Source organism: Lemur catta, chromosome 4 (genome assembly GCF_020740605.2).
Source record: "Lemur catta isolate mLemCat1 chromosome 4, mLemCat1.pri, whole genome shotgun sequence".
Classification (NCBI taxonomy): domain Eukaryota; kingdom Metazoa; phylum Chordata; class Mammalia; order Primates; family Lemuridae; genus Lemur; species Lemur catta.
The window spans coordinates 72,949,000-72,967,910 of record NC_059131.1 but is presented as its reverse complement, the minus strand read 5'-3'; the positions used below and the strand labels follow the sequence as shown (position 1 = coordinate 72,967,910).

Genomic DNA, 18,911 nt, shown 5'->3' with positions numbered 1-18,911 from the left:
TAATCAGGTTTGTAGATTCTCTGGTTTTTCTTTTCTGTCATCTTTTTCAGTTGCTTGGACCAGCTTAGGATGATTTGATTTTAAACTCCTCCATATACAGAGGCAGTTAGAGCAGGTGTTATTATTATTATTTATTTTTTTTTTTTGAGACAGAGTCTCACTTTGTTGCCCGGGCTAGAGTGAGTGCCGTGGCGTCAGCCTAGCTCACAGCAACCTCAAACTCCTGGGCTCAAGTGATCCTACTGCCTCAGCCTCCTGAGTAGCTGGGACTACAGGCATGCACCGCCACGCCCGGCTAATTTTTTTTTCTATATATATTTTTAGTTGTCCAGATAATTTCTTTCTATTTTTTTAGTAGAGACGGGGTCTCGCTCAGGCTGGTCTCGAACTCCTGACCTCCAGCGATCCATCCGCCTCGGCCTCCCAGAGGGCTAGGATTACAGGCTTGAGCCACCGCACCCGGCCAGAGCAGGTGTTATTATTTATCCCTTTTAAAATTACATGTTCTTTCCTCTTCCCAGGGATAGCCACTTCCTTGTTTTTTCTTGTAGTTTCACCATCTTTGTGTGTGAACATGAGCATTATAGTTTGGCATGTTTTTTGAACTTTGTGTAAGTGGAATTACACTGAGCATTTATATCTTTCTTCTTTACTAAACATTGTTTTTAAGGTTTATTCTTATTGCTTATAGTATTTAGTTTGGTGATTGTTTTAGTTCCATTGTTTAATAGTGTACCACAATTTAGTCTACTGTTGGTGGGCATTATGTTTTTACAATTTTTGGCACTTATGAATGGCAATGCTATGAATATTCTTATACGAGTATCCCAGGAAAATCTTTTGAAGTAAGCTACTTAGTAAGGTAGGTCTTTTTGTCTTAGTTGTGCTATAACGTTGGTCTGTTGTATTATGAAATTACTTTAGTCCAGAAAATCTTCTTGAAAGCAACTCTTTAACCCCTTTTTATATTTCTGAAAGAGCTTGATAAACAACATTACTTCTCCTAAGGCCATTGTTTTATGCTTCTTTGAAGAGACAAGTTATTTCTTTACACTATAGTCTGGATTGCTGAAAAAAGAAGAGCTTTGGGTGGAAGAGAAGGGTTTGGATGGAATGGATGGAGAGGTTCTTTTTCTTAAGAAAGGTTAAACAGTGTGACTTTATTATTTTGTTTAAAGTGAATTCCCAAAATATTTATTCACTTATTTTTATTATAAATATGAAATCCTCTCAAAATTATTCATAAAATTTTGTGTGGGTTTCCACATCCTTCTGTTAGTGAGGCTATTCCTTTCTACTTCAAAGTGTCTATAAATCTAAATTTTTGGAGGCAGTTTTTAAAAAAAGAGTACAAAAACTCAATCCTAGTTGAGCTTTTGTAGAACCAGATTTCAGAATTCCACAAAAGTACTCCAGTGTTTTCCATTATTCTGTCAAAATATTCAATAGACATTTGTTAAGCTCATATTATGTGCCTTATATTTTGCTCAACACTGATATTTTTTAGCATATGGTCTTATCTCAACTATTTCACTGAAAAATTTAAATTATACCAGACAGAAATTTCTTCAAATTTCTATCTAGTCTTATGTAAATCTTCACTTATCCTTGCTTTTCTTTTTCTTGTTTCAGAAGACCGTGCACACTCTTTTACCTGGGTTTCCTCTTATTACCTCAGCTTTGTCCATCAATTAATATTAACCTATGTCTTAGGAATCTTCATTGTTTCTATATTGTAGGACTTCTTCACCTGGGGTCCAAGGACCTTAGGGAATCTTAAATACCCTGAAATTGCTTGTGAAGGTGTATTTGCATTTTTCTGAGGAGAGAACTAGGGCTTTTGTTTGATTCTGAAAGGGGTCCTTGAAGTAAACAGAATTAAGAAATAAGTTTTTCTCCTCTTTTAATGACCCTTCCACAGCCTTGGTTTTCCTCTGCCGTTCCCTCTATCGCTCTTCCTCTTACAATCATGCTTCCTAAAAGAAGTTTATATTTTCTATTTTTTCATTCATTAGTCCTCTTCACACTTGCTTCCACTCTACCCCTATCATTGAAAACTGCTTTTTGTGAATCATCCAAATTCATTGTTTTGAAATGTTTTATATTGAGTCCCAACTTTGTGCTGGTCACTTTTAAGGCATTAGGGATTTAACAGTGACTAGACAAAAGCCTAGATCTTTATGTTCTAGTAGCAGGAGACAGACAATAAACAAGTGAGCAAGTAAATGATGTAATTTCAAGTAGTGATAAGTACAGATATCCTAATGGGAGAGTGACTGCTTTAAGTAAGAAGTCAGGGAAGAGCCTCTAACATTTCAGCCAGATAGCTGATGGTGAGAAGGAGCCAGCCATGCAGAAGGCTGGGGAGAGAGTGTTGCTGAGAGAGGGAAAGGAAGGCAGAGGACTTGAAGTGGAATGAGATTGGTAAATGTCTTAGTCTATTTGGACTGCTATAATGAAATGCCATATACTGGGTAGCTTATAAACAAAAGAAATTTAATTCTCACAGTTCTGGAGGCTGGGAAGTCCAAGATCAAGAAGCCACCAGATTCAGTGTCTGGTAAGGGCCTGTTTTCCTGGTTCATAGACAGTACCTTCAGACTGTGTCCTCACGTTTTGGAAGGGGTGAGGGAGCTCTCTGGGGCCTATTTTATGAAGATCATGCCTAGTCACCTCCCAAAGACTGTACCTCTTAATATGATTACTTTGGGAGTTAGGATTTTAACATGAATTTTCGGAGACAAAAACATACAGACTAGAGCAGCACATTAGAAGAATAGAAAGAAAACCAGTAAAGCTGGTGAGTGAACAAAGAAGAGAGCACTAGATCTTTTTAGTGAAGGCAGGGGCCAAATCATATAGGGCCTTAAAAAGTCTGGATTTTATTCTAATTGCATTGGAAAGTCATTGGAGTATTTTTGAGCAGGATAGCATTATTTTAAGTGATTGATTTGATTTCAGTGTGGAGAACAGGTTGTAGGGAGCAACAGCAGAAGCAGAAAGACCAGTAGGAAACTCCTGTAGTGTATTCTAGATGGGAGATTATGGTGATTTGGATGAGGGAGGTGGTAATAAAAATGTAGGCAAGGGGATGGATTTAGGATATATTTTGGAAGTAGAACCAACAAGGCTTGCTAATGGATTAGATGGGAGTAAAGGAAAGAGAAAAATCAAAGGTAATTCCTCAGGTTTTATTTTTATTTTTTTTATTTTTTATTTTTTGGGACAGGGTCTTGCTCTGTCTCCCAGGCTGAAGTACAGTGGTGCCCTCATAGCTCACTGCAGCCTTGAACTTCTGGGCTCAACAAATCCTCCACAACCTTGGCCTCACAAAGTGCTGGGATTGTAGGTGTGAGCCACCACATGTGGCCCAACTCCTCATTTTTTTTTTTTACCTTGGGAAACTGCCTGTGCAAATCATGGTGCCATTTGATATAAGAAGACGGGGAAGGAACGTAGTGGAGAGAGGGTTGAGATCAGGGGTGCAGGTGGGGGGATTAAGAGGTCTGTTTTAGACATGTTAAAGTTTCCATGGCTGTAAACATCCTATAATTGCAATATAATATGTTAAGTGCTCCAATAGAGGTATGTTCTTAGTTCTTTTAGAATGGAGAGTGGATCCTAAGTCTTTTGGGGGGAAGCAGAAGTCAGAAATACTTTTTTGTAGCCCTTTTCTCAGTATCCCCTTTAGTATCTATGTGCATTACTCTGATGTGGCAATAATCATACTGTACTGTAATTTCTGATAAATTTGTTCTGGACTTCCCTAGACTGATTTAGGGTTGAAGTTATAGGATTCTGTTTGTTTTCCATCTTTTTTTTTTATTTCAGCTTATTATGGGGGTACAAAAGTTCAGGTTATATATATTGTCCCTGTCCCGCCCATCGCCCTGAGTCAGAGCCTCAAGCGTGTCCATTCCCCAGACAGTGCGCCTGGCACTCACCATGTAGTCATACCTCCATCCCCTTCCCTCACCCCCCACCTCCCCAAGTCAGCACCTTCAAGCATGAACATTCCCCAGACGGTGCACAACGCACTCATCATGTAGGCATACACCCATCCGCTCCCCCCACCCCCCACCTCAGTTTGATATCCAGTTGGTATCATTCCCCAATGTGCATTTAGGTGATGATCAGGGAAACCAATTTTCTGGTGAGTACATGTGATGCTTGTTTTTCCATTCTTGGGATACTTCACTTAATATAATGGGTTCCAAGTCTCTCCAATACCTTAAACAGATTCAAGCAGACCTACCATTCAATCCAGCAATCCCATTATTGGGCATCTACCCAGAAGAACAAAAGTCATTCTGTAAAAAAGACACCTGCACCCGAATATTTATAGCAGCACAATTCACAATTGCAAAGATGTGGAAACAACCCAAATGCCCATCAGTTCACGAATGGATTAGTAAATTGTGGTATACGTATACCATGGAGTATTACTCAGCTATAAGAAATAACGGTGATACGACATCTCTTTGTTTTCCATCTTTTTATCCCCAGAAGCTAATATTATTGGTTCATTCTTATTACAGCTATTTATAAATTTGTTTAAATGAATAAATGTGACTGTTACAGTCTGATGGCATGAACTAAAACAGTGACAGTAGGGATAGAACAAATGTAATTGAGAGAAGCTTTAGTGAAAAGATCAATAGAACTTGGTAGCCGATTAAATAAGTGGACTCAGTGAAAGGAATTAGTAATAATAGTAAATAATAATATATATAGCGCTTATCATATGCCAGGTACTCTTCTAATGCCTTAATATATATTAACTCATTTAATCATCACATAACTCTATGAGGCAGGTGCTATTATTTTATAGATGAGGAAGCCATAGCCAGAGAAGTGATTTGCCCAAGGTCACTCAGCCAAGAAGCATTGAACTAGGATCATGAATGTAGGCAGTCTAATACCAAAATACATGCTCTACAGCATTCTGCTGTGTAACTTCCCAGTTGGGAGTGAAAGTACTTTTCACCTGCATTCTTTGAGATCTGTACAGGAACACAAGTTCCAGTCTAACAAATATTACAGGTCACAGGAATGTGAAAGATGCTCAGGTGGCCTGAGGTGGGGAAACTGGCAGGCCCGGCATAGGAATTCAGATACTGATTTTGCAGTGATATTGCCTCCAAAGCTAGAGGAAAGGTGGCAGCTCCAACATGGTTGCTCACAATTGTCAGGTGGACTCATGTCCTCTTTCTATTTTTGGTTCCTAGACTGGCCTGATAATTTTTTGGAATTCCCATTTGACTGTTCAGTTTGCCAAAGAGAAGAAGGAAAGTTCAATTTTGCCTTCTTTAGCACACTGCTTCATTATCAACCTTAACAAATTTTTATTGACTCTTTCTTATTTTTTTTATTTTTTATTTTTTTATTTCAGCTTATTATGGGGGTACAAAGGTTCAGGTTATATATATTGCCCATGTCCCGCCCATCCCCCTGAGTCAAAACTTCAAGCGTGCCCATTCCCCAGACAGTGCGCATTGCACTAATCATGTAGTTATACACCCATCCCCTCCCCCCACCCACCCACCCACCATCCCCCCGAGTCAGACGTTCCGCACCGTTTGGGGAATGGTCACGCTTTCTTATTATTAATACATAGAGAACTCTGTGTAGGTTGGTGGAGATACAGAACGTTTTCAGACATTTCTTGTTCTTAAGATTCTAATAAATGTGTGATGAAGACATATCCAGAAAAAAATAAATACCTACATAAATTGTTCTATAATCAATGTATACAGAAGTCTCAATGAAGAAGTGATCATTATATAATGGACAAGACAGAGAAAACCTGGAGAATGTGGAATTCAAGCTGAGCCTTAGAAATGTCTTTATTTAAATGGATAAAAGGGGTGAAGGCAGGGCTCATGAGCAGGAGATAATATGCTTCTGAGTGTATATATTAAGAATGTGTAGACTAGTGGATTTTTTTTTTTTTTTAAGGACAGGGTCTTGTTCTGTCACCCAGGCTGGTGTGTGCAGTGGCATGATCATAGCTTGCTGCAACCTTGAACTCCTGGACTCAAGCAATCCTCCCACCTTAGCCTCCTGAATACCTAGGACTACAGGCATGTACCACCATGCCCGGCTAATTTTCAAATTTTTTGTAGAGACAGGGTCTCACTATGTTGCCCAGGCTGGTCTTGAACTCCAGGGCTCAAGTGATCCTCCTGTCCTGGCCTCCCAAAGTGCTGAGATTTCACGTGTGAGCCACGGTTCCCAACCTAGTTTGTCTTTAGTAGAGGGGTTCTTGGAGGTATCAAGGAGATAAGTTTGGAGAAGTGGGAAGGAACCAAATTATGAAGCACTCTGAATGTTGGGCAAGTTTATATTTTAATTTAATAGATCCTTGCTATTCAAACTTGTCCTTGTACTAACTAAACTGGGACCACAAAGTGGCTTTTTAGAAATGCAGAATCTCAGGCCTATTGTAAATAAGAATATGCATTTAAACAAGATCTCCAGGTGATTTGTATGTTCAGTAAAATTTGAAAAGCCCTGCTATAGTGAAGAGTCATTTTATTCTGTTCTAAGTCAAATGTTTATAACAAGGAACACATTCTTCAACAGAAATTATGTAAGAAATAGTAGGATTTCAGCCTAGCCCATAAAGGTCTAAATTATTCATAATTTGAAATACTCTGTGAGAGGTAATGCTGAGGTTCCAGTTGAGGCAATAACTGTTGGAATGAAGAACAGAAAAAAGCAGATTTGTGTCTTGTTTAGGGGAAGGAAAAAAAGGAAATAAATCTGTCAGCCTGCTTAAGTGCTGAATTTCACAGGGTATAAGACAATGTCAGTAAATACCCTGAGTGAGAGTTTTGGAGAATAGCAGCTATGTGGGTTTTTTTTGTTGTTGCTGTATGTTTGTTTTTAGAGACAGGGTCTTACTATCTCCCCGGCTGGAGTGCAGTGGCACGATCATTGCTCACTGTGGCCTTGAACTCCTGGTTTCAAATGATACTCCCACCTCAGCCTCCCAAGTAGCTGGGACTACCAGCTGGCATGTACCACCATGCCTGGCTAAATTTTTTTATTTTTTGTAGAGACAAGATTTTGCTATGTTGCCCAGGCTGGTCTTGAACTCCTAGGCTCAAGCGATCCTCCTGCCTCAGCCTCTCAAAATGCTGTCATTACAGACATGAGCCACTGTGCCCAGCAGCAGCTATGTTTTGAGGAAAGATCTTGGATGCTTGTAGCAAATTCTCTTTTAACATAATTAACATAATGGTATCCTTGATGCAGGGAAAGAAAAAAATTGTTTCCCTAAGTTACACAATCTCTAAGATACCTTGTCAAGTAAAATAGCACAACACAGAATAGTATGTATAATGTGCTGAAGTGAAAAATCTTTAACATTTGTTATTTTGCACATGTGCAAATATATTTGTAGTAAAAACTCCTGGATATGATATTATTTGGACAGAAGCTATGTGCATTTGTAAAATAGATTTTATACAATTATTCTCCATAAATATTGTATCAATTTATACTGCCACCAGTGATGTATAAGGATGCTGTGTTATCTATCCAACTTATTGATCTTTTCCGTTGTGATGGTTAAACAGGGATGTCTCAGTCTTGTTTTAATTTGTATCATTCTATAAGGGTAAAACTGAACATCTTTAAATATTTTTAAGATCCATTTCTATAGATGTCCATATTCTTTGCCAATTTTCTATTAGAGTATTTCTTTTTCTTTTTTATTTATAGGAATTATTTATATATTAGGGAAACTAGCTCTTTGTGATATGGGTAGCAAATCTTTTTGTTAGTATAGAATAGCAACAGCAAACATGTAGCTAATGGCTACCATGTTGGACAACACAGGCCTACAGGTAAACAGTATTTGCTACTGACCCATAGTTCTGTAGAACCATGATTATCAAGGGGTTAGGACAGGGCATATCTTCTTTGAAAAGCATCTTCAATATCACAGTTTTATATTTGGAAAACAGAAAAAGCTTTATAACAAAATTTTAAGGAAGTAAACCTTGATGAAATCCTCTTGGCTGGTCGGAAATGGTTAAAACATATCTAGGAATATTGTATATTTTCAAAATTTATTGATTATTGTGAGAAATCACAGAGCTGTTTTAAACTGAATGCTTCTGTATTATTTCTCATTCTTTCCACTAGGTTACCACCGAAGAACATGATTTTGGTCTAGGGGCTCCAGTTTCTGAAGCTGAAAAATACCAGAATACTCTCCAGCTAGAACAAGAAGTGAGAAACCAAGATAGATTCATCGCTACACTTAAATTACAGGTTACCTCTAGTTACAGCATATTTTCCTGAATTAATTTGGGATGAGAACATATTTTAAAACAAGAAGATGGAGAATAAATAATTACTAATTCAGAGCTTGTTTAAATCTTATGGATCTAAAATCATTTAATTTTTTTTCTTTTTTTTTAATGAGCAGAGAAACAGTAGAGTACTTTATTATATCTGATATATGAATATTAAGAGAGACTGACAAAGAAAGAGGATGATGCTTTCTTATCTGTGTTGCTAAGGTTTAAAGATGTTGGCTTAGGTCTGCCTGTAGCAGAAAGGAATTAGGTCAACCCTCACAGAGGAGCAGAGATAATGAGAATCAAGGGATGCAGAGAGAATGAGAGAGCTCTGATACCATTTGAGCCTCTAAATATAAATGTCAGATATTTGAAAGACACACTCTTACACTCCTCATACATGTAAGCCAAGGTGGTTCCGTTCCTCACGGCAGCATTTGATAAGTGACATTGTTGGGCTCGCCCTAGCTCTGGGAACTTTGGCTGAATTGATTTCTTCTTTCTGAAATGCTTCCCCTTGTCCTTTGAATACCAGCTGATATACCATGGTTTCCTTAAAGATGCCCTTGATTTCTTTAGTTGAAGGAAATTTCCACTTCTTGTAAAATGATAAAAAATTTATAGATCTTACAAACTAATTTTATATACATTAATACATGACTTCTTTTTTTTTTAGATTTCAAATGTTCTTTTTTAAATATTATTATTTTTTTATTTATTTATTTTTTTATTTCAGCTCATTATGGAGGCACAAAAGTTCAGGTTATACACATTGCCCATGCCCCCCCATCCCCCTGAGTCTGAGCTTCAAGCGTGTCCATTCCCTAGACAGTGCGCATCACACTCATCACGTAGGTATGTACCCATCCCCTCCCCCCATCCCCCCCAGTCAGAATTTCAAGCGTGTCCATTCCCCAGACAGTGCGCATCGCACTCATCAAGTAGGTATACACCCATCCCTTCCCCCTAGCCCCCACCTCTGTCCGATACCCAATTGGTGTTATTCCCAAATGTGCACTTAGGTGATGATCAGGGAAACCAGTTTGCTGGTGAGTACATGTGGTGCTTATTTTTCCATTTTTGGGATACTTCACTTAATAGAATGGGTTCTAACTCTCTCCAGGAGACCCAAAGAGATGCCATATCACCGTTATTTCTTATAGCTGAGTAATATTCCGTGGTATACATACACCACATTTTGCTAATCCATTCATGAATTGATGGGCATTTGGGTTGTTTCCACATCTTTGCAATTGTGAATTGTGCTGCTATAAACATTCGGGTGCAGGTGTCTTTTTTATAGAATGGCTTTTGTTCTTCTGGGTAGATGCCCAATAATGGGATTGCTGGATCGAATGGTAGGTCTACTTGAATCTGTTTAAGGTATCTCCATATTGTTTTCCATAGGGGTTGCACTAGCGGAGAGACAGGAACACTCATACACTGCTGGTGGGACTAAAATCATTTAATTTTTATCTTAACTATTTTGATAAATATAGCTTCAGAGTCAGTGAGTGCAAAGCATGTGCCAGGTGTTGGGCCATGTGTTTTCAAGTATATCATCTTAATTATCTCCAAGCTTGTGAAAAAATGATGTTATTTCCGTTTTCAGACATGGAAGCTGAAGTTCCAAGAGGTTAATTATGATACTAGGCTAACGAGTGACAGCTGAGATTTGTCTGAACTTTAAGGTTAGCTAGGATTTGAACCCGGTTCTCTGAACTACAAGTTCAGTATTGTTCCTGTTCTCCTGGTTCCTGACGTGTGGTATAGCTATTAATAAAGGCTATTAATAGGCTTCTTTTTCTAGAAAGGTACAATAGTCTTACTTTTTACTATTCTCCCCACTAAGTGTGGGTAAAAACTCTGAACATTATGCATAAAACAAATGTTAAAAGACTCCGAAAGGTGGAGAGAAGAAGGAACACTGGCTAGGAACCTCAAGACACAAAGAACAACATGTTAATGAGTTCCTGGATTTCTTTTTACCTTATATATCCCAGACAGGGTGTTGAAAAAACTGTCAGTGGGAAATGACAATGGGCACAAACAAAAAAGACCCCAGAAAAGCCATCCCTCCTAGCCAAAGGACCAGAAAAGGAGCAGCCTAGCAAGGCAAACAACTTTTAGATGATAACTGCCCATTATACTACAGAGGAAGCCATAGCTCCATTCCTGCCAGCATAGGCCAAGTAAAAAGCCTTGACTTCCATTCTCACCAGGCTGTAACAGGAGTGCCAATTGTGCCTCACCCCACATTTTCCTACCAGCCCCCACCAGGGTGATTTCAAAGAAGGCTTAAGTGGGGAACCAGGACTTTTATTCTCACCAGGGGATAAGGAAGCCCTGAATACCATGGTGTCAGGAGAAACCACATGAGGAGCTAAGATGTCTACTCCCACCCTGTAGTAAGAGGTGCTGCTTCTTGCTGGGGTGGTGTCAGAGGAGACCTAGTGCAGAGACCACCTCTCAGCACTAACAAGGCTACTCACCCATGTTATCAATGAAGGTCACATGGGACAGTTATGAGACACCTCTATTCTTCCCAGGTGTGGTGGTAACAGCAGAGGCCTTGTGGGGAGCCTGAACTACCCCTGCCTAGCAATAGCTAGGAGCCCCACCCTCCCCAGGTGTTAACAGAGACCAAGTAGAAAAACTAGACTTCCACCCCCACCTAGCAGTAATAAGGCAGTGTCCCCCCTTTTTAGCTAGAGTAATGTGTCATAGGAGGTCTCCTAAAACATAAGATCCATAATCTTTTTTTTTTTTTTAACTTACAAATGCCTTTTATTCAGTTAACAGGGACTGCAGAAAGCAAATGAGTTCATAGACTGTAGCACAAGTGAAAAATCTGACTTCCTAACAGTTCTTTTTTTTTATCTTTCTTTTTTTTTATTTCAGCATATTATGGGGGTACAAATGTTTAGGTTACATATTAGGTCTTAATAAAAAAAATCACCTGTCATTCCAAGAATCAGGAAGATTTGAGAAAAAAATCAAAAGAAGTTACCTCTGAAATGAAACAGATATTATAATTATCTGACAAGGATTTTAAAGCAGTCATAGAAATGCTTTGACAAGCAATTATGAGCATGCTTGAAACAAATGAAAAAATAGAAAGTCTCAGCAAAGAAATAAAAGATATAAAGAAGAACCAAATGGCAATTTTAGAACTGTCGACACAAAAAGTTGTACATAAATGTTTATAGCAGCTTTATTGTAATTGCGAAAACTTAGGAGCAACCAAGTTGTCCTTCAGTAGATAATTGGATAAGCAAACTGGTATATCCATGTAATGGAATAGTGATAAAAAGGAATGAACTATCAAGCCACAAAAAGACACAGAGGAACTTCAAAAGTATACTGCTGTTGATAGCCAAGCTGAAAAGGCCACAAACTGTATGATTCCAACTATGTGACATTTTGGAGAAGACAAAACTAGAGAGACCATAAAAAGATAAAAAGAGCAGTGGTTGCTGGGGACTGGAAAGAGAGGGGATGAGTAGATGGAGCACAGGATTTTTAGGGCAGTGAAATTATTCTATATAATATAGTAATGGCAGATACATGCCATTCTATATCTTTCAAAACCCATGGGGACTGTACGTCAAGAGTGAACCCTAATGTATACTGAGGACCTTAGTTAATAATGTATCAGTATTGTTTCATCATTTATAACAAAGGTAATTTGTAAGTCCACTAATACAAAGTGTAAATAATAGAGGAAGCTGAGGGAGGGGAGAGGAAGGAGGTATGTGGGAACTCTGTACTTCCTAATCAATTTTTCTGTAAAACTAAAACTGTACTAAAAAAAAAAATTCTATTAAAAAATACGTGTGAGAAAATATTTCTAAATCATATCTGATAAGTGTTTAATATTCAGAATATATAAAGAACTACAACTAACATCCCCCCCCAAAATCCAATTCAAAAATGGGCAAAGGACTTGAATAGACATTTCTCCAAAGAAGATATACAAATGGCCAAACAAGCAGATGAAAAGATGCTCAATATCACCAACCATTAAGGAAATGCAAATCAAAACCACAATGAGATGCCACTTCCCACACATTAGGATGGCTGTTACAATGGAAAATAATGAGTGTTGGTGAGTGAGGATGCAAAGAAATTGGAACACTTGTGTATTACTGGTGAATGTAAAATGGTGCAGTCATGAAAACAGTTTGGTGATTCCTCAAAATGTTAAAGATAGAATACCATATAATCTAGCTATTCCATTCCCAGGTATATGCCTTGAAGAATTGAAAGCAGGAACTCAAATAGAAAAATATAAATGTTCATAGCAGTATTATTTACAATAGCCAAAAAGTGAAAACAACCCAAATGTTCATTAGCAAACGAATGGATAAACAAAATGTGGTATATACTTAACAGTGGCATATTATTCAACCTTAAAAAGGAGTGAAATTCTGCTACATGCTACAACATGGATGAACCGTGAAAACATTATACTAAATAAAATAAGCTAGAAACAAGAAGACAAATGTTTGATTCCACTTAAACCTACAATAGGCAAATTCATAGAGACTTATTGTTCGATGGATACAGAGTTTTTGGGTGAGGATGATGAAAAAATTCTGGAAGTGGATAGGGATAGTGGCTGCACAACATTGTGAATATACTTAATGCCACTGAATTGTGCACTTAAAGTGGTAAATTTTATGTATATTTTGACACAAAAAGTTTCAAAAAATATAGTAGCAAATTAAAAACTCAATGTTCTCAACAGAATGGAGAAGAGAGAGGAATGAAACAGAGAATTTGAGAATAGGAACAATAGATTGCTACTTCAGAGAGAAAATAGATTGATAAACAAGTGAGTAGAGCCTCAGGGACAGGTAGAACTATAGCAAAAGATATAACATTTGGGTCATTGGAATCCCAGAAGGAGGTGAGAGAGGGTGGGGTTGAAAAAATATTCAAAGACATAATGGCTGAAAATTCCCTAAGTTTGGCACAAAGATATAAAACAGATTAAAGAAGGTAAGTGAACACCTAACAGGACTCACTCAAAGAAATCCACACGAAGACATTTCATACTGAAGGTGTTGAATACTAAAGAAAAAAAAATTCTGAAAGCAACCAGAGGGAAACCATGCATTACCCATAAGGGACACCAATTCAAATGATAGCAGATTTTTTTTCGTCTGTAAGCGTGGAGGTAAGAAGGAAGTGGTGCAACATTTTTCAAGTACTTGAAAAAAAGAACTATCAACCTAGTATTCTGTATTCAGAGAAAGTATCCTTGAGGAATGAAGGGAAAATCATTCTTAGATGAAGGAAAACTAAGAAAATTTGTTGCCAGCAGAGCTACCCTAAAAGAATAGCTAAAGGAATTTTTTTTAACCAGAAAGGAGGTGATAAAAGAAGTAATCTTGGAACAGTAGGAAGAAAGAACAATGTATATTAAATAGATATAAAAAATGGGTAAATGCAATAGAATTTCCTTTTTTTTTTAGTTTTCAAAATTATGTTTGTCAAATATGGTTCTCAATGCAGGTAGAGGAATTCTTTAAGACAATTATTAATAGAGGAGAGTAAAGGGACACGGAGGTTAAGTTTCTCCACTTTCACTTGAACTGGTAAACTGTAGGCTGTGGTAAGTTATGTATATATAATGTAATACCTAGAGCGACCACGAGAAAAATATATACCAAGAGTTACACTCAAAAACACCATAAATAAAATACAATTATAAAAAATGTTCAGGTAACCCATAGGAAGGCAGCAAAAACAAAACAGAAAGGAAAAACAGAACAAGTCCCACTTAAGCCTTAACATATTTAAATAATTTCATTAACTGTAGTTTAAATATAGTAATTAAAAGAGACTGGCATAACATAATCTATTTAAAAAGCATGACCCAGCTATATGCTATCTATAAGAAACTCATTTCAAATATGATACAGCGAGGTCGAGGGTTTACAGACCTGAAAACCTCTCAGGTTGGCACCAAAAGTGTGATTCATGAAAGAAAAAATTGATAATTTAGACTTTATCACAATTTAAGGTTTTGCTCTGTGGAAAACCTTGTTAGGATGTTGAAAAGACCAGCTGCAAACCACATATCTGCTAAAGGACTTGTATCTGTCATATCATATGGAGGACTCAAAATTTAACAGTAAAAAGCAAACAATACAATTAGTAAGAAAAGATATTTCACAGAAGGATGTGTGGTTGACAAATAAGCATGTAAAAAAGATGTTCAACCTCTCTAAACATCAGGGAAATGCAAATTAAGACCATGATGAAATAACAATATAGCTATAAGAACAGCTAAAATAGAAGAATAGTGACAATACCAAATGCTGGTAAGGATGAGGAGAAATTGGATCACTCCTCATTCTTGGTGAGAATATGAAATGGTGCAGCCATTTTGAAAAATAATTTGGCAGTTTTTTATAAGACTACACATATTTGTGATACAACCCATTAATTGCACTCCTGGGCATTTATTCCAGAGAAATGAAAACATATCTACTGAAAAACCTGTATTAAGTTGTTGATAGCAGCTTTATTTGTTATAGCCCCAAACTGGAAACAACTGGTTTCCCTTAATTGGTGAATGGTTAAACTGTGATAATCCATACCATGGAATATTAGTCAGCAATAAACAGGAATGAACTACTGATCCACATAACCACTTGGGTGGATCTCAAGGGCATTGTGCTGAGTGAAAAAAGAGAATCTCAAAACATCACATATTGTATGATATTTATTTAACATTCTCAGAATGGCAAAATTGTACAGATTAGATTAGTGGTTGCTAACCGTTGAGGGTGAGGAGGGTCAGGATATAAATGTAAAGGAATAGCAGGAGAGCAGTCTTGTGGTGATGGAAGAGTTCTGTATCTTGATGTGGTAGTTACAGTGATCTGCACACGTGAGAAAGTGATATAAACACTATGTACAGTGTATCATTGTCAAATTTCTGGGTTTGATATTATAACTAAGATGCAACTATTGGGGGAAACTGGTTAAAGGGGACATGAGACCTCTCTATGCTACATGTGCAACCTGTGAATCTTTAGTTATTTAAAAATAAAGTTTTTAAAAAACTACATTTTCAGTGCCTATCAGAAATTTTACTTGAGCTTTTGTATTAATATAATCTCTAACTACAATTCTGAAAATTATAAGTATTCTGTCCATTTAACATGATATTCAAGGGGCTCACATTTATTTTTTCTGAAGTCAGGTGCATCTCTTAGGATCAAGAAAATATGGTAAATTGCCCAAGGTTACATAACTGGTGAAGAACTGGAACAGGATTTAAACTTAAGTCACATCCTTTCTGCTGCTCTAGACTGCTTCTTCTAAAGCATTTTTGTCTTGGAATTGAGTAAAAGTAGGATTTGATGTCAGAAGTGAAGGAAGTGTTTATTTATTGATAATTTTATTTACTCATTTAACAATAATTTGAGCACTGTGTGTGAGATACATAATAAATTATACAGAAATGAGAGGTACCTCTCTTTTTTTCTTTTTTTGAGATATGATCTAAGTTACTTAGAATTTAGTGGAAGGGACAGGGAAATGATTTTAATATACTTGTAAGATACTAAGATAAAGCTATTATATATAAGAGGCCTTATGGGAGCACATATGGGAAAGGAGATGCATTTAAACTCCCCTGGCGCAGTGGGAGGTTAACAAACATTTTCAGTGTACTCTTGTTGCTGAAAAATGTGACACAGTGGAAGCCACAAAGACAAACAGCATGTAGATAGATAAATTGAAGTTTATCTGTTTGTTTACCCCACATCCTCTAGTTTGGTTAAAAAAAAATGAAAGTAGGTGAAATCAGAGTAGGGGGAAATAAACAGTGAAAGCCTGGGATGAGAATAACAAACAGATCATTCCACATGGTTTCTTTACAAGTTGATAGAAGAGGGCTGCAGATTTGGCTTTAAAATTCCTAGAGGCAAAGGCAAAAAGAAATATTGGTTAAATAACTTATGGTCATTAGAGTATTCAAAAGGAGTATATATTTCCCTGAAATTGGGGACTGAGCAAAGTTTTCCCCGAGGATTCTCAAAGGCAGTTCTGTGATATGTAGTATGTAACATTTCAATAACTTCCCTAAAATAAGTTTTTAGATCAGTGAAATTGTTTCTTATAGCATGTCTGGAGCTGAAGAGGATGGTAAGAAGATAAGCTGGACAAAATGAGTAGCGTTGGGATCATAACTATCATTTTCCCCTTTTCTCAGTATGATGAGGTACCATAAAGTTACAGGAATGAAATGAAATTTGCATTTTTGAAGAATTTTTAGCAATATATGGGAAAAGGACAAAAGAAGAGAGTAGGTGGTATTGCTAAAATTCAGGCCAGTTGTGGTATAAGACTCAACTAAGGAAATAGTACATTTATAGTTACTGTTTTTGTATTTTTAAAGTTTTTCAAATATTTTGTTTCCTGGTTTTGATAATTGAAACTCTTTACCTCTAAATCTCATAAGTTAGTGTGCCTTACAAAATGCCAAAGCAAATTTTGGATTAAAATAATGACTTATTGTGCCTCTTGGTGTGCTATTTGTTGGTTATAATAAGTGGCATTGTAGCATATTTAGTTAAAAATAATTCTTGACCTTCAAAATATTTCTTATATAAGTGTTAAATTATAGATAAAGTTTATAGTTTTAAAGACAACTTTGTTGATTTTGATAGCTTGGAAGAAAATATCTCTACTGTTGTTTGAAAAGGGCCAGCTCAGGGCAAGAACAATGTTAGAACTAAGAGGTCAGTGATTTAGCAATTTTAGATGCTCCTAAAAGACTAAGGCTTGATTTCTGTTTTTATACATCTTTTACAGGGTAACAACACAGTGTCTTGAACACAGTAGGTGCTCAGTATTTGTTAAATACACAATGAGAATCAAGTGCTATGGAAAAGTATTTGTGCCACCACTTTATCTTATAGATATTTCTGTTATTGCACTTAACATGTTGTGTTTGTATCCCCTCAAGTAAACAAAAAATTCTCTGAGAGCAGGTACCTAATCTATCCTTGTATCTTTGGAATTTAATATAGTTCCTAACATAATCATTGTTCAATGAGTCTAATGATTGTTTTTCTTTAAAGGCATTTGGATACCTTCATTATAGAAAAGACCCTTTTTTTCAGACATTGATGATTTGCTAGAGGGCTGGGAGGGAAAGCTGTGATCCTCCACATTAGTCAGCAAATACTTGATTGATTTGGTATTTAGCTTAGTCAAGTAAGTTACCAATATGTTCAAAAGGACTTTTCTAAAGAGTTAATATATTTTGATAACAATAATTAGAGATTTCTTTCTAAAGAATCTTAATGATACTAATCTATTAAAATTAATTTGAAAACCATGGTTTCTTTGTTGCAGATATAAATATTTGGCTATTTTTCTAATAGCATGATTAAACATCAATAGTAACTAAGTTCTATTTTTAATAAGCTATAAATTGTCTTGAAATATATTGCTATAAAAATTAAAAATTTTCGTTTAGCATATTTGTTCAAATAGGTGATACATTCACATGGTACAAAATTCAGAAGGCACAAAAAGGTATACAGTTAAGTCTCCTTGCCAGGGAAGCACATCTCCCTTTCTGATTCCAGTTACCTAGTTGCTCTCGGAAGCTAAGGAAATCTTTTAATGTGATTATTTTCATTCTAATTATAACAGATTGAAGATCTCAAACAGACAAATCATGGCTTGGAAGAATATGTTAGGAAACTCTTGGATAGTAAGGAGGTGGTAAGCAGTCAAGTAGATGACTTAACCAGCCACAATGAGCGTCTTTGTAAAGAATTGATTAAAATTGACCAACTAGCAGAGCAACTAGAAAAAGAGAAGAATTTTGTGGTGGATACCGCTGACAAGGAACTTGAAGCAGCAAAGGTATTAGATTTACTACTGATTAGGATTTTAATTCTACTTTAAACTTCATGTAATTATTAAATGCAATGGAAAAAGTGACATTCTTATTTTATAATTTGAAAGCTTTTTGACTTGACATTATATTTGTGTATCTATTCTAAGGATTAAGTTACATTGTTTCTCATGTTTTCTTTCTTTTTTTTTTTTTAAATTTAAACTTAAGACAAATAATTTTTAATGTAAGTATATCCCAAATTATATGACAATCCTAGCCATAAAGTACTTTTTATCATCACTTAAGGAATGGGAATTTTAACGATTTAGAGAAAAATAAATTTTCATATAAACTTTATAGATTTCTTTCCACATTGGAAAAATAAGTTAGGCACTCTTTTCCAATTCTAAAGAATCCTGTATAAGTTTAAAAGAATGTGTCTATTTAAGCCTTTCCCTCAACAATTTAGTAAAAGGTAAACCATTGTGATTTTAAAATAAAAACATCTGTGGTGGCAAACACCTGTAGTCTCAGCTACTGGGCAGGCTGAGGCAGGAGGATGACTTGAGCCCAGGAGGTTGAGGTTGCTGAGAGCTAGGCTGATGCCACAGCACTCTAGCCCGGGCAACAGAGTGAGACTCTGTCTCAAAAGAATAAAAAATAAAAATAAAAGCATCTGCTATTTCAAAAGTACTTTATAAGAACACTAGAACTTATCTACGTAT

General features: G+C 36.4%; 1 protein-coding gene across 4 annotated transcripts in view; it reads left to right on the top strand.

Annotated features, from left to right (window-relative positions):
- The window catches only part of TSGA10 (testis specific 10), a 125,121-nt gene that overhangs the window by 11,726 nt on the left and 94,484 nt on the right, over nucleotides 1-18,911 (top strand). For all 4 annotated transcript variants that reach the window (XM_045550209.1, XM_045550208.1, XM_045550206.1 and 1 more), the window contains exons 2-3: nucleotides 8,155-8,283; nucleotides 17,997-18,212. Coding sequence is in view for 3 of the 4 variants with exons in the window: in XM_045550208.1 (XP_045406164.1) it covers nucleotides 8,155-8,283; nucleotides 17,997-18,212 (345 nt within the window). In the remaining variant the exon portion in view is untranslated. The remainder of the gene's footprint in view (nucleotides 1-8,154; nucleotides 8,284-17,996; nucleotides 18,213-18,911) is intronic.